The sequence below is a fragment of the Mandrillus leucophaeus genome, unplaced genomic scaffold (genome assembly GCF_000951045.1).
Source record: "Mandrillus leucophaeus isolate KB7577 unplaced genomic scaffold, Mleu.le_1.0 Scaffold1362, whole genome shotgun sequence".
In the NCBI taxonomy this organism is placed as follows: Eukaryota; Metazoa; Chordata; class Mammalia; order Primates; family Cercopithecidae; genus Mandrillus; species Mandrillus leucophaeus.
The window spans coordinates 174,874-199,341 of NW_012101324.1; the positions used below are offsets into that span (position 1 = coordinate 174,874).

General features: G+C 36.0%; 1 protein-coding gene across 2 annotated transcripts in view; it reads right to left on the reverse strand.

The window, feature by feature from the left end:
• Nucleotides 1–24,468, reverse strand: part of EFCAB13 (EF-hand calcium binding domain 13) — a 126,800-nt gene that overhangs the window by 98,257 nt on the left and 4,075 nt on the right. Inside the window, exons 2-7 of one of the 2 annotated variants that reach the window (XM_011973264.1) lie at nt 23,547–23,661; nt 16,681–16,841; nt 10,178–10,289; nt 7,593–7,723; nt 6,787–6,869; nt 3,944–4,087 (exon numbers count right to left, since the gene is read on the reverse strand). In XM_011973264.1, coding sequence (XP_011828654.1) covers nt 3,944–4,087; nt 6,787–6,869; nt 7,593–7,723; nt 10,178–10,289; nt 16,681–16,841; nt 23,547–23,576 — 661 coding nt within the window. In that variant the 5' untranslated portion in view covers nt 23,577–23,661. The remainder of the gene's footprint in view (nt 1–3,943; nt 4,088–6,786; nt 6,870–7,592; nt 7,724–10,177; nt 10,290–16,680; nt 16,842–23,546; nt 23,662–24,468) is intronic. The other variant, XM_011973266.1, reaches the window with a different exon arrangement.

Sequence of the window (24,468 nt, forward strand, 5' to 3'; positions counted from 1 at the left end):
ATACTAGATGAGGCTGGGCGCAGTGGCTCACGCCTGTAATCCCAGCACTTTGGGAGGCTGAGGCAGGCGGATCATAAGGTCAGGAGATCAGACCATCCTGGCTTACACGGTGAAACCCCGTCTCTACTAAAAATATATAAAAAATTAGCCAGGCGTGGTGGCAGGCGCCTGTGCTCCCAGCTACTCGGGAGGCTGAGGCAAGAGAATGGTGTGAACCCAGGAGGTGGAGCTTGCAGTGAGCCAAGATCAGGCCACTGCACTCCAGCCTGGGCAACAGAGCGACAGTCCATCTGGGAAAAAAAAAAAAAGAATACTAGATGAAAACCTAAGGAAAACTCTTACTGACATTGGTCTAGGCAAAGAATTCATGACTAAGAATTCGAAAGCACAAGCAACAACAACAAAAAAAGGCAAATGAGACAACTAAACTAAAAAGCTTCTGCACAGCAAAAGAAATAATCAACAGAATGAACAGACAACTTGAAGAATAGGAGAAAATATTTGCAAACTGTGCATCCAACAAAGGACTGATATCCAGAATTTACAAAGAACTCAAACAGATCAATGACAACAAAAACAACAAATAATCCCGTTAAAAAGTGGGCAAATGACATGAATAGACATTTTTCAAAAGAAGACATACAAATGGCCAAATGAGTATTATGAAAAAATGGAAAGTAGTGTGGAGATTTCTCAAAGAACTAAAAATAGAACTACTGTATGATCCAACAATTCCACTACTAGGTATATACACCCAAAGGAAAAGAAACCATTATCTCAGAAAGATACCTGCACTCATATGTTTATCACAGCACAATCCACAATAGCAAAGATACAAAATGAACCTAAGTGTCCATAAATGGATGACTGGATAAAGAAAATGTGGTACACACACACACACAAACACACACACACACACACAGTGGAATACTAGTCAGCCATAAAAAAAGAATGAAATAATATATTTTACAGCAACATGGATGAAGCTATTATCTATCTTTCTGTTTCTGAGTTGTTTCACTTGAGATAATGAAAGCTATTTATAGGTAGGAGCCAAATGTATAGGTGGGAGCCAAATGTGTACACATGGACATAGAGCGTGAAATAATAGTTACTGGAGACTTGGAAGTGTGGGAAGGGGGTGAAGGATGAAAAATTGCTTAATAAGTACAATGTATAACTATTCAGATAATGGTTACACTAAAAGCCAGACTTTACCAGGATGCAATGTATCTACGTAACGAAACTGCATTTGCACCCCTTGAACTTATACAAATAAAAAATAAAAAATATATAATTCCAAGGACCAAGCATAAGAACTTGATATCACCTAATGGAGAAATAGAAGAATTGCTAACATCAGGTCATGAACACCACAGATTTCGTGTTTTTGGAGGTACTGTTTCTACCATTAATACGAATACCCTTTCCAACCACTTTATTTATAATATATAAGTAATGTAAACTAAAGGTTATTAAGAGACTCATAAGTATCTGAAATTTTTAGGAATAGATACAAACAGATTTCTGGCAAAAAGAAGAAAGCGCTGTTAAGGATGAAGAAGAAAACAGATGTGAGATTTCAACAGAAAAAAAAACACGCAAACAAACAAAGTCATGGGAGTAAGAATTATTTTGGCATGTATGAAGATTTATGACTAATCGGAGTATGGAGTTCTTGCCTGGGAAAGGTACTGTGATAAAGGGAAGAGTGGTGAACAAAATTATGAAGGGATGAAGAGGCTAAGCATGAGAGTTTGGCCTAGACTCATTTGATAATAGGAAGAGCATCCAAATTCTTGAGCAGGAAGATGACATGGTGAAAATAGTATTTTAAGAGAATTAGTCTAGCAGTTAATGTGCAGGAAAAACTAGAGTTTAGAGATAGAATGTTAGAATATTGGGGCAGTTTGAGCCAGGTTTTGTAATGCCTTTTATGACAAAATTCATATCTAATTTTTCTCAGCCTATGCTAGTGGGAGATTCTGTAAAATATAAATTAATTCATATATTAAATACCACCCCTCCCAACCCCAAAATCAGTTACAAAATTATTATCTTCTATACTTTTGAAGAAGTCTTTTTTACCTGGATTCTGAGAGACCATATAAGAAACATCAGCCACAGCTTTAAGGAAATTTGAAAAATCCAGCATTCCATTAACTATAAAAATGATTCCAAAACAGAAGGGAAAAAAAACTCCATCAGCAAACATTATTAGCAAACTCCCTAAGAACATAAGATAAAAATGGCAACTAAAAATGTAAATAGAATTAACTAATGACATTAGAATACTATTATCTATACACAGAGCAGTAGACATATATAGAATGTAAAAAGAATATTTACCAGAAAAAAATTTACATATTATAATTAGGTAGTAAACAGTGTTCCAGCAGTAATAAGAATGCTATGGGACTAGTACTGTAGATACAGCAGTGCTCTTTGCTCGACTAATTTTTATATTTGTAGTTCTTCAAGATTCTTCAAGTTAAATAACTATGAATTCATTTTCTCCTGTCATGAAGCAAATGAGCCCAACTTTGACAGGGTTTATTTACATCAGTGATGTTATCTATGTTACGAAGAAAACAAGTATAAATCTATATTTCAATTTAATGTCATCTGAGCAGAAATAGCCTACAGAGGAATACTTAAGGGCTTCCAATCGTCTGCAGAGGAAATGACAAGGCTTGGTTGTTCTCACTTCCATACCACAGAAGCACTTTCTCCAGCACTGAAAAGTCTGTCAAGTTGTCTATCTCCACTTCTTCAGTGTAACAACTTGAGAGTGGGTTCTCCTTTCTTTCAAAAACAGTGAAACATCTGTCCAAATTTTAATGAACTACTTTGACTTGTTTTCTGATATTGTTGTGACTTTGGGTTGGCAAAGATCTTTCAGATAAGATATCAAAAGCAACTCATAAAAGAAAAATTGTAGACTGGACTTCATCAAAAGTATGAACTTTTCCTTTTCTAAAAACATTCTTAAGAGAATAAAAAGTCAAGCCACAGAATGGAATAAAATATCTACGAATCACATATCCAGTAAAAGACTTATATTCAGAATATATAAATAATCTCAAAATACAATAATAAGAACACAATTTTTCAATGGGCAAAAAATATACAAATGGCAAACGAGCACATGAAAAGATATTCAACATTATTTAATCATTCAGGAAATGCAAATTAAAACCACAATCAGATAATAACCGTATATCTATTAGAACAACCATAATTTTTAAAGGCTGATCAATTCAAGGATGGCAGGAGCATTAAAAAAAAGCAGTATACAACAATATGAATAAATCTTAGTCACATTTACAACAATATGAATAAATCTTAGTCATATAATATTAAGTGAAGAAAACAAAAGATTATATACAGCATGAAAAACTTTTTACTAAAGTTTTTTAAACAACTAAAATTTTTGAACTATTTTACAAAAATACCTATCCATAACAATAATACTATTTGAACAGAAAAATAAGAGAATAATGAATATAGAATTCAAGATAATTCTTACCTCAGGTTGGGGAAAACAGAATAATAGGTTGCTTAGTAAAGTTTACGGTTAGATGTAAATTATTGACAAGGTCCTACTTTTTATTTTGGGTGGTTGGGTCAAGTACTTATTATATTATTTAAATTACATAACTAAATAAGATTAGACCATGCGTGGAACAATAATGAGAATATGTCGTAATCCAATCTAGTAATTAATCAATCCAATTACATAAACCTGAGGCCAATTTTCAATATCATTATTGTAAGCAATGTTCTTGTAACATATAAAAATGTTTCATAATATATAATATGACCAAAAATGATGTTTTTATAATATATTTCAAGGTTTAGCTTTCCTATCATTTGTAATTAATCTGACAAACATATTTATGATTGCAGACCCTTAAACTAATACTGAAAAGATAAAACTTACCATCAATATCAATAGTCTTTAGTGCCTGTCGCATTTCTAAATCACTTATAGAAATTCCCAAGATGCCGAGGATCACTGGAAGATCATTCACATAAATCTTACCACTTCGAATTTTACTAAAAATTTTACAGGCTTTATGAAGTGCTGCACAGACACAACAAAACAGTTAGTTAATTAATCAAAAAGAATAATTATCCTTATTCCCCCAACTATCTTTCAAAAAAATAACAATCACTAAAAGAAAGGGGAGCAAATCTGTATTTTCAGCCTTTCAAACTTCTTTCTTTTTTACCCCACCCTCTTCAATCTTTAAATATTCAAATCTTTCAATCTGTTTCCTAAAGAACTTTCAGAAACTGTCAGAAAAGTCGCACAAGGGCACACAGGCAAAGGCTTCCACAACTTGCCCTGGGAATAGTAAATTTTTCCTCTGTGTTCCCATAGCACTTACTATGTATCTCAGTCAAAGCCCTTGGTATTATGATTGCTTGCATGTCAATATCCCTCACTAAACTGTCAGCTTCTACGAAGCAAGATTTTTCATTCTTCTGTTTCCAGTGCCTAATTAAGAAGAAATTCTCAAAAAAAGTCTATTGAACTGAATTTTTTGGTTCAGTGGATACTATACTTTATTTTCAGAAAAGAGGCAATCGATGATAGTGCTGTTTTTGTTTGTCTTTTTAGAGCCAGAGTTTCTCTGCTGCCCAGGCTGGAATGCAGTAGTGCAATCATGGCTCACTGCAGTCTCAAACTCCTGTCTCGAAATCCTGGGCTTAAACAATCCTCCCACCTCAGCCTCTCCAGTAGCTAGGACTACAGCTGTGTGCCAACATGCCCAACTAATTTTTTGTTTTTATGATTTTTTGTAGAGATGGAATCTCACTATATTGCTCAGGCTGGTCTTGAACTCCTGGTCTCAAATGATCCTCCCACATTGGCCTTCCGAAGTGCGGGGAATACAGGCATGAGCCACCTCACCCAGCCCTGACAGTGATAAATACAAAATAATGACTAAAGAGTTGATAATAATGACTTTAATAAGTTTTAGTAGAATTTTGGAGGTGGAAGCCAGATTTCCATGAAATGGGAAGTGAGAAAATTCAGCAACTAATGAAAACAACTCCTTCAAAAAGCTTTTCTGAAAAACACTGAGTATAAAATTAGCAAAGCATAAACCTTGAGAAAGCAGAAGAAAATCAAGAAACAAAAGGATTAGTCTGGTGAAAGGGCACCTTTTCCAATGAGACAAGATGAAAGGACATGAATGTTGTTTGTAGGTAGGAATATCAAGGAGTTTAGGAAGCTTCCCAATAGCCTTTACTAACTCTCTACGAAAAAGCAAAGCCACATGATCCAATAATCCCACTTCTGGATATTTAGCCAAAAGAATTAAAATCAGGATTTTGAAGAGACAGTAGTACTCCCCTGTTCACTGCAGTACTATTCACAATAGCCAGCCTATGGAAAACAATCTAAATATCTGTGGAAACAACCTAAATGTCAGATAAATAAGGGGGGAAAAAGTATGTTATATACATATAATAGAATATCATTCAGCCTTTAAAAAGAAGAAAATCCTGTCATATGTAATAACATGAATGAATCTGAAGGACATTATGCTAAGTGAAATAAGCCAGTTAAAGAAGGACAAATACTACAGAATTCCAATTATATAAAGCATCGAAAATAGTCAAACTTATGGAACAAAGAATAGAATTGCAGTTGCCAGGAACAGGGGGTATGAGGAAATAGTGAGTTGCTAATCGGTGAGTACAAAATTTCAGTTACATAAGATGAATAAGTTCTGTAGAAATACTGTACAATATTATGCCTATAGATAAGAATAACCTACATTTTTACAATCTGTTAAGAGGGTAGATCTCATGTTAAATATTCTTACCAAAATAAAATTTTTTTCAAAAGAAACAGGGCAGAAAAGATTAAGTTTCATAGATTTCAGACTAGCAAGTTTTAATTTTAATTAAGTAAAACATTTTTAAATGTTTAAAGTTGGATAGGTGACATAATTGAGTATTTGAGGAGAGTAGTGAAGGTTTGGAATAGGTACCAAAGGAAACAGGAGAGATCACACCAAAACTTAAAGTGAATACCAACTGGTGCTAAAGGCAGCTGAGGTTGGAAATCGTACAATCATAATGGCACCAAATGGAGAGGTCAAGGAAATAAAATTCTAAATAAAAAGAGCTGGAAGCATAAGAGATTGTGAGTGAAGAATAAGACATTAAAGTCTGAGATTTTCACATAATGACAATGTGCAATTTGTGGCCATCAGTGTTGGTCAGGGGAATCAAGGTAAAATAATTGGTTTTGAAAGTGTGAAGCTACAGCAGTATGAGTCACCCATTTGGACACTAAGATACACTATATGACAACCAGAGTTAAGGTAAAAGGAAAACTATGAGAAATTATTCCACAGGTATAAAGGAGAAGCCCAAGATATGGGAGAGGTCAGTGTCATGAAAGCGTGAAGGGTAGTATAAGCCTTAAGATACCAAAGAATAAATTCCAGTGATACCAGTGACTCCAGCACTTACTAATTTATCCATGGGATGTAATATGCAGACATTTTTCCAAAAAATACACTTGAACTAGTATAAGCTATATATTATATTTTACCTATCTTAACCAATACAACCAAAGATATTTACGGATTAAACTGTCCACTTTTGCTTCCTCACAGCCCACAGCATTTGCATATCATGTATTATTAGTTGATACCATAAGCCATTAGAATTAGATGAAGAGGCACTAACTGCTGAAACAATTCCTAAAAAGCACATAATAAGGAAATGTATTCAAGAAATTTTAGAACCTCTTATTACCACTTAATTCTTGTGAGTATAAATATCCATGGGTTACTTCATCATATAATGTCATGTAGAGGTTAGATAGCATTTCCTTTTCCCTGTCAAAGAAACAGTCATATTAGAAAGTGGCAATGAAAATATGCAAATTCCATTTTAAAATATTAGCAAACCTACCAACAGTCTGAGATTCATAAGCACCTTTCTTGAAGAACTGTCCAAGTTAAGGAAAATTCCGTATTCTTCACGTCAGAAGTCCCACCTTATTTCTTTTTGAGATATTTTTCTATAAAGCAGAATTTACCCTAGTCTGTAAATAGTGCCCATGACCCACTATCCTTTGACTGTGGTCCAATTTTTCCTATTCTCAATACGAGTCACAGCAAATTTTTAAGGAAGTTATTATAATAAAGCAAACAAGAACATCTTTAAACAGCCAAGGAATCTCAGATTCCATCACTTATCAGTAAAATGTCTGGAAAAGATGATTTATCTAATACTGTAACATGTAAATAACTGAAATCATATAATGTTAGTGTTGGAAGACATCTTAAGAGTCCATTTAGTACAAGATCCTTATACAGATGTGGAAAGTGATGCCCAGAGATGTAAATTTTACAAAAGTCTAAGCATGTGAGGTCAATCAGGACTCAAATCTAAGTCTTCCAATTCCATATACAGTGCTCTTATCTCTACACAATCCTAAGAGCATAGTTAGCATAAACTACTTGATATTCTTTATGTGGAAGGGATAAATGATTCTGGAAAGAAACACTCAAGTCTGAACCCAATCTTCAAGAAACAGAGCACAAGGATTTAAATACCGAGTAATTGCGGAAGATGTACAAAGAGGTGATGAAGTCTTGTGAAGGCTGTACTGATTCGGCAACTTGCATAAAGAGTTTTCTTTCCTAGTTACCTTCTCCTTTGACAGCTTCAGAAAAGGAGGGATAATCTAGAGCCAAATGCAAGTATGTTAGTGCCTGAGGTCACACTGGTAATTCAGCATTCTTGGATGATAAAACTCTTAAAAGATAATTAATCATACCTTGGCTCCTCATTAATTATGCTTCTGGTGTAAAATTGCCTTTTGTAATTAAATTACATTTAATATAAAGTAAAATTTAAATAAACTATACAATGTTCTTTTGCAAAGCCATGGTTTTCTTAAGCATGCACTTAATCATGTCATTAATAGTTGGTCAATATATAGTAATGGATTTTACAAAGCAGGGAAAACCTATGGTATAGAGAGAACAAGAAGACTCAGTCATCAGACTCTAGGCTATATATAAAGGCTTTGACTTAAGTGCAACGTGGAGAATCAACACAGTTATTCAAATGATACAGGTAATTTTGTTTTTGATTATCTCTATCATTGAGCAAATTATCCACTTAACATTGCATGTATAAACACGATTCCAAAAAGGCAAGCAGCTAGGTGGAGAGGAAAGTAGCACTTTAGAAAAATGAGAATTCTAATTATAGGTGTCTTCAATTTTACATGGAACCCTGAGCACTGAGTTTTAATGACCATGCAAGATGTGGAAAAAACACTCTCACGTTACACAAGATTGACAGGAATTGGTACTGAGATGCCACACAGAACCAAAACCTTTAAAAGACAATGTTTTCAGCAAGAGTGGGGAAGGAAAAAACTTATCCCCTAATGAAAAAATATGATTAAAACATGTCTCCATCCCAGTTCCAGGTTGGAAAAAAAGGAAGACTATTCCTCCTGATTAGTCATAATCATAACTCTACATATATGAGTTTGGAAGTCAAATCTACACCAAATATACGGGCCAGGGAAACAGAAACCAAAAACTTCATTTAAAATGACCTCTGATTTGTAACACTTCTGAAGCGCATGGCAAAGGAAAAAACAAAAGCAAATTACCTTTTTAAAAATTCTCTTGAAGAAGGGCAAATTGAAAATTCCCACAGATTTAGATCAACTATATATGAAAGAATGTACAAAATATATATAACACCCAAAGAACAAGTTAACATGAGTGAGAATCAGACAAAACAACAAACACAACATTTAGATCCCCCAAGAATTTCGTATAGTGAATTGATCAGATACCAATCTTGAAATAACTATAGAATATGAGCAAAAAACATGACACACGGCATATTTTAAGAACCATCAAATAAAATTTCTGGAGGTAAAAAATAGAATCACTGAAATTAAAATCCCAAAGGAAAGGTTAAACTGTAGATTAGATTCAGCTAGATAAAGAATAAGTGAACTAGAGAGAAGATGGGGAGAAATTACCAATAACAAAATCGAGAGACAGAATAGATGAAAAATATGAAGCAATGTTAAAGAATACAGAAAACAGGATGACAAAATCTAATATACATCTAATAGAAGATACAAAGGGACAGTAAAGAGATTGAAAGAGGGGAAATATTCTAAAAGATAAATATATTAGAATTTTCCAGAATTGAAGAAAGGCATGCATTCTCAGATTTAAGAAGCACAGCAAATACTAAGACAGAGGGGAGAAAAGGAAATATACCTCTAAATATATCATAGTGAGCGACAACACAAAAAGATATTCCATGTTCTAATATCTGAAACTGTGAATGTCACCTTATTTGGAGAAAATGTCTTTGCAGACGTAATAAAGTTAAGATCTTGAAATGAAATATACAATGACAGGCGTGCTTGTAAGAGAAAGGAAGAAGGAGATGAGATACAGACACAGGAAAAAAAAAGCCATGTGAAGACTCATGGGAAGATGGAGGCAGAGATGGGAGTTATGTTGCCACAAACCAAAGAACACCTAGGGTTGGCCGGGCACAGTGGCTCACGCCTGTAATCCCAGCACTTTGGGAGGCCAAGGCGGGCAGATCACGAGGTCAGGAGATCGAGACCATCCTGGCGAACACGGTGAAACCCCGTCTCTACTAAAAATACAAAAAATTAGCCGGGGGTGGTGGTGGGCACCTGTAGTCCCAGCTTCTCTGGAGGCTGAGGCAGGAGAATGGTGTGAACCCGGGAGGCAGTGGAGCTTGCAGTGAGCGGATATCGTGCCACTGCACTCCAGCCTGGGTGACAGAGCGAGACTCCCTCTCAAAAAAAAAAAAAATAAAGAACACCTAGTGTTCCTGTTAAAAAAGCAAAAATGTTAGCAGAGAGCACAGTAAAAAAAGACAAAAAAATAAGTTTAATAGAAAAAAAGGCAAATTTTTCATAAGCTCCTGAAAGATTCCTTGTTCTTTTTTTTTTTTAAGAAGAAGGAAAAGGAGAATGAAGAAGAGAAGACAAGGAGCAAGAGGAGGTAGTAATATTTAAGACTGCGACATTTCAACACTTGGACTAAAAAATATAAGGGAATGTTTGAGGGCTAAGGAAAACACTTGAAGGTAAAAGAAAAATTTCCAAATCTTTATTTACCTCAGTTCTTTTACTGTGCTGTTGTACTTGTAAACTCTTTCTCCCACCTTTTTTTCCTACTGAAAAATCAGAGGACTTTTCTTCTCCACAAAGGAATACTGACGTTTCAAATCTAAATGACACAGAAATTGGAATCACTCTTGAATTTCTTTTTGCTTTTTCTTATTCTTTTCAAATTTTAATTATGGAAACTTTCTAACATATACAAAAATATACAGAATCCCATCACCCAGTTTCAACAGTGGCCAATCCTATTCCATCTATATCCCATCCCTGTTCCCATCCCTTATTATTTTTGAAAGAAATCACAGTATATTATTTCATCTGTAAAGACTTTAATAGAAATCTCTACAAGGTGTCTTTTTTTGTAGAGATTGGGCTGGGTGTGGTGGCGCATACCTGTAATCCCAGCACTCTGGGAGGCCAAGCTGAACAGATTTCTTGAGGTCAGAAGTTCAAGACCAGCCTAGCCAACATGATGAAACCCCATCTCTACTAAAAATACCAAAAAAATAAAAAAAAAAATAGACATGGTGACACACGCCTGTAGTCCCAGCTACTCAGGAGGCTGAGGCACAAGAATCGCTTGAACCTGGGAAGTGAGCTGAGATCGAGTCACTGTACTTCAACCTGGGTGACACAGCATGACTCCATCTCAAAAACAAAACAAAACAAAACAAAAAACACCATATGACAGCTAAAAATTAACAATTTCTTAATACCATCAAATATACAGGCAGCATTCACATTTCCAGTTGTCTCGTAAATTTCATAAAACTTCTTAACATTTTGCATCAGGACTCAATAAAATCCCAGCATCACAGTTGACTGAAATGTCTTTTTAACTTCTTTTCATCTGTAAGTTCTCCTTCTATACCTTTCACTATCATTATAATTATTATTACTAGGTCATTTGTCTTGTAGATTTTCCACAGTCAGGATTATGCTGATTGTATCACCATGGCTGTAGGATTCTAGACGCTTGAACATATTAAAGTTCAATAGTCGAGGGAGATGCAAAACCACTCTCTACGTGGTGATGGTGATGTTATTCCATCAGGAAGCACATAATGTCCAGTTGGCTACTTGTGGTATTAGCAGCTACTTATAAATAATAACTAGATCTAGTAAATCATGAGGGACTGGCTGGGCATGGTGGCTTACGCCTGTAATCCCAGCACTTTGGGAAGCCAAGGTGGGCAAATCACCTGAGGTCAGGAGTTCAAGACTAGCCTGGACAATATGGTGAAACCCTGTCTCTACAAAAAAATAATAATAATAATACAAAAATTAGCCAGGTGTGGTGGTGCATGGCTGTAGTTCCAGCTACTCAGGAGGCTGAGGCAGGAGAATTGCTTGAACCTGGGAGGCAGAGGTTGTGAGCCAAGATTGCACCACTGCACTCCAGCCTAGGTGACAGGGCAAGACTCTGTCTCAAAAATAAATAAATAAAAATAAAAATAATAAATCATGAGAGACTGCAAAGTGGTTATATTATAAATCCATCATTCCTTCAATCATTAGTTAAAATATTTCTTTTTTCTGTGTGTAGAGATGGGATCTTGCTAAGTTGCCCAGACTGGAGTGCAGTAACTATCCACAGGTGTGATTATAGCACACACTACAGTTTCAAACTCCCAGGCTCAAGTGATTGTCCCACCTCAGCCTCCTGAGTACTGAACTATAAGCACACACCACCATGCCTGGCTACTAAAATACTTCTACAAATAGAAACTTTCTCTCATGTACTATTTGGTTGCCCAGTGGTACAGTTTCATATAGAATGGCAAGATATAGAGAGATTCAACTGATTTAAAAAAAGAAGAAGAAAGAAAGGCAAGATAATTGCTCTATTGTTTTCCTTTATTTACCACTTTTCATAACAAAGACTTGGCTCACTTGTAACCTCTAAAAATGACAAAATAATTTTATACCATTTTCAACACATAGACTTAAATGTATTTGATGCAGTTTAATTCCCTGAAATTATTATACTTATTGATGCTCCAATTTTCTCATCTTTTATAGGAAAAGGTGGGAGCCTCTTCAAGTAGGTTCTTGAGTCCTTCTGATGATGCCCTGGTAGCAGTCTTTTTTATTAATAGTTTCCTTATCTCCGGAAGACAAGATGTTCCAGGCTTACTGTACATTTCCTTTCACAGACATGCAATCAGCATTTTTCTAAAGAGCCTTTTAATAAGAAATGGTATTTCAAGACTAAAGTTTGGGCATTAGAAGCTGAACTTCTTTTTAATCAACATTCTTCTTTCTTATTGTTTCTCTTCTTTCTCCTTTTTCCTCTTATTGGACTGTCAAAAACTTTTTTTTTTTTTTTTGAGACAGAGTCTTGCTGTGTCACCCAGGCTAAAAGCACAGTGGTGCGATCTCAAGACCTTTCATAACACAAACATTCCATAAACCAGGGTTCCCCAACCTCTGGGCCGTGAACCAAAACTGGTCCACACAGTAGGAGGTAAGTGGCTGGAGAGGAAGCATTACCACCTGAGCTCCACCTCCTGTCAGATTAGCGGCAGCATTAGGTTCTCATAGGGGCACAAACCCTATTGTGAACTGTGCATGCAAGGGATCTAGGTTGTGCCTCCTTATGAGAATCTAATGCCTGATGATCTTCTGAGGTAGAACAGTTTCATCCAGAAACCACCCCTGCCTCCTCCCCATCCCCTTGTCTGTGGAAAAAATATCTTCCATGAAACCAGTCCCTAGTGCCAAAAAGGCTGGAGACCACTGCCATAAACTATACAACAATAAGATAAAATGTAATTATGAATTACATTTGAATTAAATTTTAGAAGAGAAGACACATACTCTTATGTGTGCTTCAAGTAATCCAGGGTAGACTTAAATTTCAAGAACAACTCCTCAGGACAGAGACTAACTAGACTATATCTATGAGAGCTTCAGGTGAACTCAGCCCTAAGCAAAATTGTGACATAAAAAAAAAATTATAATTCATGCCACTCCCCTTTCTTAGCAAGTACCTTGGCCTTTTTTTCCAATTTTATTTATTTATTTTAAGTTGATAGATAAAATTATATGTATTTATTCTGTTTCTTAAATTTATTTTTTAATTGACAAATGAAATTATATGTATTTACGGTATACCCTGCTCCTTTTTTTCTGACTTATTTCTCCAAGAAAAAGTATCTTGCTTTTTTGACACACTATCCCTTTAAATCCAATCTCCCAAATTCATACCCTGTGAACCTCCATACTTTGCTCTTCACGTCCCTGAAGCTGCCAAATGATTAGATCCCTCTGCAGTCCTCTAGTCGCAAAGCAAGGACTTTCAACTATTTTGCCTATGACCTACAGTCAAAAGTACATTTTCTATTGAGGTACAATATACATACACAGAGAGAAGAGGTGCAGTAGAAAGCAAGGGAGAGAGAGGAGGAGGGAAAAGAACTCTAATGTTTTCAATTCTATTCTAACTTATTTATTGGAAAAAAAAAAAAAAAACTAGTAGTAAACCAGCTGCAGTGGCTCTCACCTGTAATCCCAGCACTTTGGGAGGCCAAACTGGGAGGACTGCTTCAGGCCAGGAGTTCAAGACCAGCCTGGGCAATATAGTGAGACCCCACCTCTCCAAAAAATTTTAAAATTAGCCAGGCATGGTGGTGCACACCTGTAATCCTAGCTACTCAGGAGTCTGAGGCAGGAGAATCCCTTAAGCTCAGGAGGTCCAGGCTGTGATGAGCTATGATCATGCCACTGCACTCCAGTCAGGGTGACAGAGTAAACTCCTTCCTCAAAAAAGAAAAAAAAAAAAAAAAAACTAGTAGTGACCTCCTAAACTGATTTCATGACCCATTAATGAATTGCAACTTGCAGTTTACTGGTGCTTTATATACCCCATATATCCTTATTGAAGTTGAGCCTTCTTATTTCTAGTATAATCATGACTTCCACTCCATTACATGACTTTTGATCTTTCACCTTTTTTCAAAAAATGATAAAGAAAATAAAATTTTAATCTGATGAATGTAAGGCCTCTTTAAATTATCAGGCCCAAAGAGGCATTAAAATGAGATAGCAGTCACTGTCTCACATCCCCTTGAGCTAAGCAATTATTTCAAAGTTGCCTGCTATGTGGACTCTAGACTGTCACCAAGTAGCCACAAATTAACCTAACAATGCCATACACTGGATACCATAATTCATACATTACAGTTCAGCACTGTATAGCCAATCACTAATCAATGTTATTTCTGTAAACCAGTGAGAATTCCTGAAAAACAACTTTTGTAATCAACCCATCTCCTGATTGGTACCTTTTTTCTTAAAAACTTGAACCTCTCCTTTGTTCTCCAGAGTACCTCCCAAGTGTTTCCCAGGCTGCAGTCCTCAACCTGGACCCAAACAAACTCTCTACTTATATTAATTTTGCCTCAGTTTCCTTATTTAGGTAAACAAAAGTATAAGTGTATTTTTTAATTATGAGCTGCTTCACACATTTCATAGAATAAGGATGATTTGGTATACATAATGAATAAGTAAAAACATTTGTCCCGTACCCCATTTCTAATTTTTTTTTATTTTTATATATTTAGAGGGCACAAGTGCAGATTTCTCACATGCACATAGGCATTGTGGTGAGTTTGGGCTTTCAGTGTACCCAGCACAAAATTCAACCCTCACCCCTCCTCCCTTTTGTAGTCCCAATGTCTATTATTCTACTCTGTATGTCCATGTGTACCCATTGTTTCGCTCGCACTTACAAGGGAAAACATGCACTGTACCCTATTCTTTTGAGGCATGTGCTTTCCACAGTGCTAACCTATCTTGAACAATGCTAATGGAAGAAGATAAAGGGATGCTTCCACGACCTTCCTTTTCTTTCTAGGTAACAAGTTTTATCGTAGTCTTCTAGAAACAATTGCTTCATCTTTTACCATCTACCAAACAGAAGTAGTGGTGAAAACGTTAGATTAAATAAAAGTGAAATACAGATTTCTGGAAGGTAGAGGAGATTTTTATTTAGGTGCCTCTCCAATCATAATGTGTAGGTAATTTCCAGTTTCACCAACAGGTAAGATGAGCATTTAGTTAAAGATAAAGTGACATAAGCTCTGAATGTTTTCCCAGAGGCTTTTGTACTTTTTTTATTTTTCAGTCATTTTATAAATAATAATAAATACAGATTGAGTATTTCTCCTACATGCATATAAAATGCTAGAACTTCTATAACTAACAAAAGGCAACCAGGCAATGCAGCATACAAGAAAGAACTGCTAAAAGATTCAAATAGCTTGGCCAGGCGCAGTGGCTCAACGCCTGTAATCCCAACACTTTGGGAGGCCGAGGTAGGCGGATCACAAGGTCAGGAGATCGAGACCATCATGGCTAATACAGTGAAAACCCGTCTCTACTAAAAATACAAAAAAATTAGCCACACATGGTAGTGATCGCCTGTAATCCCAGCTACTCGGGAGGCTGAGGCAGGAGAATGGCTTGAACCTGGGAGGTGGAGCTTTCGGTGAGCCAAGATCGTGCCACTGCACTCCAGCCTGGGCAACAGAGTGAGATTCCATCTCAAAAAAAAAAAAAAAGGGCCGAGTGTGATGGCGTGCACCTGTAGTCCCAGCTATTCAGGAGGCTGAGGCAGAAGAATCACTTGAACCCAGGAGGTGAAGGTTGCAGTGAGCCATGGTTGCACCACTGCACTCCAGCCTGGGTGACAGAGTGAGACGCTATCTAAAAAAAAAAAAGATTCAAATATCTTAATTTCATGGAAGGCACAAAGTCAAGCCAAGAGGAAAGAACCTTCTGTTTCCTTCTTAAATTCTCTTTAAGACAAACTTAATAGACATATGGATAATTGTTCTCCTCTAACTAGAATCCTATGATTCCAGTTAGCTTATAGCTTCCTTATAGGCTTCCACATGTGATACAGTTTGACTCTGTGTCCCTACCCAAATCTCAAGTTGAATTGTAATCCCCAATGTTGGGGGAGAGACCTGGTAGGGAGTGACTGGATCATGGGGGCAGATTTCCCACTTGCTGTTCTCATGATACTGAGTGAGTTCTCATGAAATCTGTTTGTTTAAAAGTATGTGGCACTTCCCCCTTCATTCTCTCTCCTGCTGGCCTTGTGAAGGTGTGCTTGCTCCCCCGTCCCCTTCCACCATGACTCTAAGTTTCCTGAGGCTTCCCCAGCCTTGCTTCCTGTAAAGTCTGCAGAACCATGAGCAATTAAACCTCTTTTCTTTATAAATTACCTAGTCTCAAGTAGTTCTTTAAAACAATGTGAGAACCAACTTAGACAACATGGAAGCCTATAGACTTCCACATGGTTGCGAGAGAAGTCAGAAAAAATGTAAGAACAGCTATTTAGGAGTTAAAATTATGCTACTGAAAGAATGACCACAAATATGTATGATCCTATACACACGGTACATTATGAGAACACATAAGCTATGTTTTGGCACTCTTAACTTGCAAAAGAATGATTCAATAAAGTAAGTTCAGAGTTTTTAACTTACATTTTTTTATATTCTGGGCTCAAACTCCTAACTTCCGGTGAAATTTTCTTCTCTATTGTTTTAGAAAACTTGATGTATTTCTTGTGGTTAATAGTTCCTGATGGCAAGCCAGTTGCAAAAGAATTAGAGCCATCATCTAAGAAGTCAATATTTTCCTCTGCCTGGGGAATATAAGAGCTACAATCAAGCATGTCATCTTTGCACATACATATTAAATATGAAATTCTGGGTCAAATCATTCATTTTAGATCGATATTCTTTCTCAAATAGTGCTACCGAAGAGAATTTTGATGAAAAAGGTTTTACTCACTAGTGTATTATTTTTCCAGATTCAGTACATACTCTAAATAGCTCCAATTTTCCATAGTGCACTATACAGCTATAAAATGAACATCATGTATTAATATATCTAACAGTTATTTAATCTAGTAATTTTTCTTTTTTTGAGACAGCGTCTCTTTTTGTTGCTAGGGTGGAGTGCAGTAGTGCAATCATGGCTCACTGCTGCCTTGACCTCCCAGGCTCAAGCAATTCTCCCACCTCAGCCTCCTGAGAAGCTGAGACCACAGACATGCACCATCACGCCTGGCTAATTTTTTTATTATTTGTAGAGATGAGGTCTCTCTACCTTGCCAAGGCTGGTCTCAAACTTCTGAGCTCAAGCAGTCCTCCCACCTCAGCCTCCCAATGTGCTAGGACTACAGGCATGAGCTACCTCTCCCAGCCTGGATCTAGCTCTTAAGGTATCAAGGTACAAAAGATTATCATACTCTTTGCCAAGCAAGGTACAAAAGTTTATCATACTCTTTGCAAAGTACTATTTTTATTATAAAAATTAACTCGATTTTAGATATAAACCAAAGCCATGATCCATGAAAAAAATAATCAGTAAGTTAAGCTTCATTTAAATTAAAAGCTTCTGCTCTGTGAAAGACACCATATCAAGACAATGGAAGGAGAAGTCACAGACTGGGAGAAAATGTTTTCAAAAGACATATCTGATAAATAACTGTTATCCAAAATATACAAAGAACTCTTAAAACATAATAAAAAAAGAACTCAATTTTAAAATGAGCTAAGGACTTGAACAGGGCCGGGCACGGTGGCTCAAGCCTGTAATCCCAGCACTTTGGGAGGCCGAGGCGGGTGGATCACGAGGTCAGGAGATCGAGACCATCCTGGCTAACACGGTGAAACCCCGTCTCTACTAAAAATACAAAAAAACTAGCCGGGCGTGGTGGCGGATGTCTGTAGTCCCAGCTACTCGGAGGCTGAGGCAGGAGAATGGCGTGAACCTGGGAGGCGGAGCTTGCAGTGAGCCGAGATCGCGCCACTGCACTCCAGCCTGGATGACACAGTGCGAGACTCCGTCTAAAAAAAAAAAAAAAAAAAAAAAAAAAAAAAGACTTGAACAGATACCTCACCAAAGAAGATGTACACAAACATGGTAAATAATGACATGAAAAGAAGCTCAACATTACAATGGGATTAGGGAACTGCAAATTAAAAGGAAACACCATTATAGACCTGTTAGAATGATGAAATTTTAACAAAAAAACTATAAAACTTTGATAAAAGAAACTGAAGAAGACACAAATAAATGAGAAAATAGCCCAAGTTCATGGATTCAAAAAATTAATATTGTTTAAATGTCCATACTATCCAATGTTGTTTACAGATTCAATGCAATTTCTCTCAAAATTCCAATGTCATTTTTCACAGAAATCAAAAAATTCCAAAATTCATATGGAACCAGAAAACACCCCATATAGCCAAAGGAATTTTAAGCAAAAAGAACAAAGTTGGAGGCATCACACTTCCTAATTTCAAAACAATTATAAAGCTATAGTAATCAAAACAGAATGTTACTGGCATAAAAACAGACACACCAACCAATAGGACAGGATAGAAAGCCTAGAAATTTTCCAAATATTTACATTCAGCTGATTTTCAATAAAGGTGCCAAGTACACACAATGGGGAAAGAACAGTCTCTTCAATAAATGGCATTGGGAAAACTGGATATCCCCTGAAGAAAAATGAAATTGGGACATCATCTCACACCATATACAAAAATAAATTTAAAATGCATTAAATATTTAAACACAAGACCTAAAACTGTAAAGTTACAAGAAGATGGGGGAAAAGCTCTACCACATTGGTCTGGGGAATGATTTGTTGGATAAGACTCTATAAGCACAGGCAACAAAAGCAAAAATGGAAAATGGGATTATATGAAACTAAAAAGTTTCTATACAGCAAGGGAAACAATCAACAGGGGAGAAACAACCCACAGAAGGGGAGAAAATATTTGCAAACCCTACATCTGTTAAGGGGTTAACGGGTTTATACCCAAATTACATAGGGAACTCAATTCAAGCAAGAAAACAAACTATCCAATTAAAAAATGTGTGAAGGATCTGCACAGACATTCTCAAAAGAAGACATACAAATGGCCTACAGGTTTGTGAAAAAATGCTCAATATCACTAATTATTAGGGAAATGCAAAATAAAACCACAATGAGATATCATCTCACACTATTCTGTTAGATATTCTGTTAGAATAGCTATTATCAAAAAGACAAAGGAAACAAGTGTTGGCAAGGATGTGGAGAAAAGGGAACATCTGCACACTGTTGGTATGAATGTTAGTACAGCCATTCTAGAAAACAGTATGGAGGTTCCTCAAAACCTAAAAACAGAATTACCACATGATCCAGCAATCCCATTTCTGGGTACATATCCAAAGGAATTGAAATTATTCATTTCAACTCCCATATTCATTTCAGCATTATTCACAATAGCCAAGATATAAAATAACCTAAGTGTCCATCAACAGATGGATACATGAAGAAAATGTGGTGAATATACACAAATGAATACTATACAGCTTTTAAAAAGAAGGAAACTCTGTCATTCACCATAACATGGATAGAACTGGAAGACATTATGCTAAGCAAAGTAAGAGGCACAGAAAGACAAACACTATATGATCTCACTTACATGTGAAATCTAAAAATGTTGTTCTCATAGAAACAGGGAGTAGAAAGATGGTTATCAGAGGTTGTGGGGTGGAGAGGTTTGAAGGAGGAAGAGGGATGGGGAATGGGAAGACATTGATCAAAGGGTACAGAGTTTCAGTTAGACTGGAGGAACAACTTTTAGTGATCTAATGCATTGTATGGTGAACATGGTTAATAAATAATATATACTTCAAAATCACTAAAATATTGTTTATGTTCTTACCACAAAAAAATAAGTTGGTAATGAATATGTTAATAGCTAGATTAACTATTTCTATAATGTACACATAGATCAAAATACTACATTATGCCCCATAAATACACACAATTATTATTTGTCAATTTAAAATAATAATAAAAAACTCAGTTAAGGAAAAAGAATGGCAATAATCCAAAACACTGACAACAACAAATGCTGGCAAGGATGTGAAGCAAGAACTCTCATCATTGCCGATGGGAATGCAAAATGGTACGACCACTTTGGAAGACAGTTTGGCAGTTTCTTACAAAACTAAACATGCTTTTACCATACAATTCAACTATTGTACTTGTTGGTATTTACTCAAACAAGTTGAAACTTTATTTCCACATAAAAACCTACAATTGGATGTTTATAGCAGCTGTACTCATAATTACCAAAACTTGAAAGCAATCAAGATGTCCTTCAGTAATTAATAAGTAAACTGTGTTAAATGTAAAGAATGGGATATTTATTTAGTGCTAAAAAGAAACGAGCTATCAGGTCTTGAAAATACATTTTAAAACTTTAAACACACATTAAGTGAAAAAAGCCCGACCTGAATGGTTCCATATTGTATAACTCCAACTATACAACATTCTGGAAAAGGCAAAACTATGGAGATGGTAAAAAACCAGTGTTTGCCAGGAGATGGGGGAAGGAGAAGTAAATAGCTAAAGCACAGAGGATTTTAGAGCAAAAATAATAATCAACACAATAAACAGACAACCAACAGAATGGGAGAAAATATTTGCACACTATACATCCAACAAAGGACTAATATAAAGAATTTACAAGGAATTCAAACAAATCAGCAGAAAAACCACAAGTACTCCCATTAAAAAGTGGGAAAATAACCTGAACAGATATTTCTCAAAAGAAGATATACAGTCAACAAATATATGAAAAATGCTCAACATCACCAATCACCAGGGAAATGCAAATTAAAACCACAATGAGATATCACCTTACCCCAGCCAGAATGGCCATTATTAACAAGTCAAAAAACAATAGATGTTGGTGCAGATGGAATGAAAAGGGAAAATTTATATGCTGCTAGTGGGAATGTAAATTAGTATAATTTCCACAGAAAACAATATGGAGATTTCTCAAATAAATAAAGGTTGATCTATCATTCAATCCAGCAATCCCACTACTGGGTACCTACCCAAAGGGAAAAAAAAGTCATTGTATCAGAAAAAAACAAAAACAAAAACACCTAACATATATGTTTATCTCAGCACAATTCACAATACCAAAGGTATGGAACCAACCTAAGTGTCCATCAACTGATGAGAGGTTAAAGAAAATGTGGTATATATACTATGGAATACTACTCATCCATAAAAAAGAACAAAATAATGTCTTTTGCAGCAACTTGGATGAAACTGGAGGCCATTATCCTAAGTGAAGTAACTCAGGAACAAAAAAACAAATGCCGCATATTCTCACTTATAAATGGGAGCTAAGCTATGGATCCAAAAAGGCATATAGAGTGATAGAGATTCAGAAGTGGAGAGGGGGCAGGGAAGTGAAGGATGAAAAACTACCTGTTGGGTACAATGTATACTATTCAGGTAACAGGTACACTAAAAGCCCAGACCTCACCACTGTATAATTCACCCATGTAACCAAAACCCACTTGTACCCCTGAAGCTATTGAAATAAAAAATATTAAATAAATAAATATCTTTCTCTACAAAAAAAATAACAAAAAACAAAGCCTATATTAAAAAAAAAAAGAAGAAGAAGCTATATTGCTTCTAAATAGACACTCTTCCCACCCCCGCAAAAAAAAAAAATGAGTTTAGTGACAATAAACATGTTTAGAAAAAGAGGAATGCAGTTGGAAATATTCTCTCCCGAAATTTGGCTGTTTGCTTAAGACACCTGGCAGCATCCAGTGGATCAAAGGTGTATTAGTCCTGAGCCTCTGAACCCAAAGTTGACCCTGAAGATCACACAGACAATTTATAAAGATTACCAAGAAAGTTTAGAGAGGATCTCTATTTCCACAGGATGGAAATTAGCAGAACTATTTCAGTGACTTTTAGACTCTGCATCATTTGTCTTATAACAAAGGCATACCTTTAGATTGTTTCAAAAAGGCAATTCGATTTGCTGCCTTGATGAGATGTGTATTACAAATGATGAACAGATTCCTAAAAAGATTGAAAAAAATGACCCAAAATAGAAAGCAGAGGGGGAAAAGGGGTAGGAAATCTAAAAAGACAGAAAAACCTGTTACCAAAGGCCAAGTGAATGAAAACGAAGAGTGAGTAGAAGCTCTTGACACAGAAGAAGAAAAGAATCTTGGAAACACTGTAGTAAAAGGTAAGCCATCTGGGAAGTATAAATTACACAGTCTAAGGAAAACAAACTGGTATGATACTTTAATATTAATTTTTAAGAATTCATCTTCAAAATCATTTTATAAGGGCAAAATCAACAAAGTAGTAAGTATAAAAAGGTAAACTTTAAATGTATATATGTGTATATATATGATATAAAGTACATATCTCAGCACTTTTCAAGTCTCTGAGATTATTTTTCAGACTATATTATAGGTATATGTTTTACACAGTAGCGTCAGATCTTCTACAAGGATAAATTTAAAAGATTAGGACTCTCAATTGACAATGCTGAATTTCACTTGAGCCCTAAACTCCCAGAAAACAGTGAGGGTTAAAGGAATCCCCCCACCCTTTTGTGTTCTGGAAAATGGCTTACTGTAAACCACCCCTCCCCATATGACTTAGGTAAGACTCTGGAATGCCCCCCTTGTTTACTTATGACAATGCAAGACACACCCCCTCAAAATTCCCTTTCTTTGCATCATAAATTATTAGCTGAATTGTTTTATCCCCACTGATAATCAGAACAAAATAGACTGACTTCATGATAAAATACCCTCCAATTTACTTATATAATCATTCTACTGTTTCATCCCGTTTCCCCACACCTGGTTCTTTCCAGCCTCTCTCTATAAAAGGAAACTCCTGCCCAACCCTTGAGACACCTGCAGATCTTACAGTCACAGCATTCTTCCCATTGCAATAGTCCTCCTCCTCTTCCAATTTCAATAGTCCCTTTCTTCCCTTGCAATAATTATTTTGAATAAAGTCTCTGCTTACTAAGTCCAGATTTGTTTTTATTTGAAAAAATTTGTCTTATTTGACAGAATACTAGCCAAAAAAAAAAAAAAAAAAAAGGCAGAGGCATCTAAAAAGACAGAAGGGCATAAAAATCTGAAGCACAGATAAGATGGCTAAAGAAATTTGATGTCCTCTACATTATTTTTTGGTTATACTCTCACATCATTAATTACATTATCTACAACCTCTCATGTAAGTTTAACCCTTTTGATCTCCACAAACTTATCCACCAAAATACTCTCACTGTACACCACAGAAGATCTCTCAGTATTATATGGGTTGTTGGGATGCGAGTTCAATATCTGTTCACTAAAATGACTCAAAAGTCATCTCAGTTATTCAGCCAGTTCCTTATAACTATTACTCTATGAATTTGCTTACTGATCATGAATATGAGGTAATATAAACTAATTTTAAAAAGAAGAAATCTTTAGAAACTGTTTTAAATACCTGGCAGAAAAAATGTATGTTAGTTTCCATCTTTCTGTTTAGAGGTAAATTCTGTCCTTAAAGAATCCAGGCTTTGATGAACAAGTATGAATGAGCAATAGTACAAAAGGATTTCCTGCCAAAAAAAAAGAGAAAGAAAAAATCATATGCTTGTTTAGGACACTTAAGCAATTATATTTACCTACCTGAAGTTATCTCTTCAATGTAACACTGACTTGGGGTATGATACACAGTATTTCACCAACACAGATATGTGGGCAAACACTAGAAAAAGCAGTTAGTAGACTATAAATCACAGATCATCCAGTTCCTTAACTTTATCTTTTGTGGTATGAGGAGAAATCCAGTTTCAAATGGCATACAAAGCAAAGAAATCCAAGTACATCTGTTTATTTAAATAAACCCTGAGAAGCAGAACTGCTAAGACAGTAGTAATCACTCATGTTACTGCATGCTCACTGTGTGCTAAATATGATAAAGACTTAAGAGATCAAGTTTCCCAAGATCACACAGCCAGCAAATAGTGGAGACAGAATTTGAATTCAGACAATTTAACTCCAAGCCTGTGGTCTTCAGTCCCATAGAACATTGCCTCTCAAAACAATGCTACTGCAAACAAAAGATGTTGTAGGCCAGGTGCGGTGGCTCACATCTGTAATCCCAGCACTTTGGGAGGCTGAGGCGGGCGGATCACGAGGTCAAGAAATTGAGACCATCCTGGCCAACATGGTGAAACTCTGTCACTAATAAAAATACAAATCAATTAGTCGGGGGTGGTGACATGCGCCTGTAATCCCAGCTACTCAGGAGGCTGAGGCAGGAGAATCGCTTGTATCCGGGAGCTGGAGATTGCAGTGAGCCAAGGTCGCACCCCTGCACTCCAGCCTGGGATATACAGCGAGACTATCTCAAAAAAAAAAAA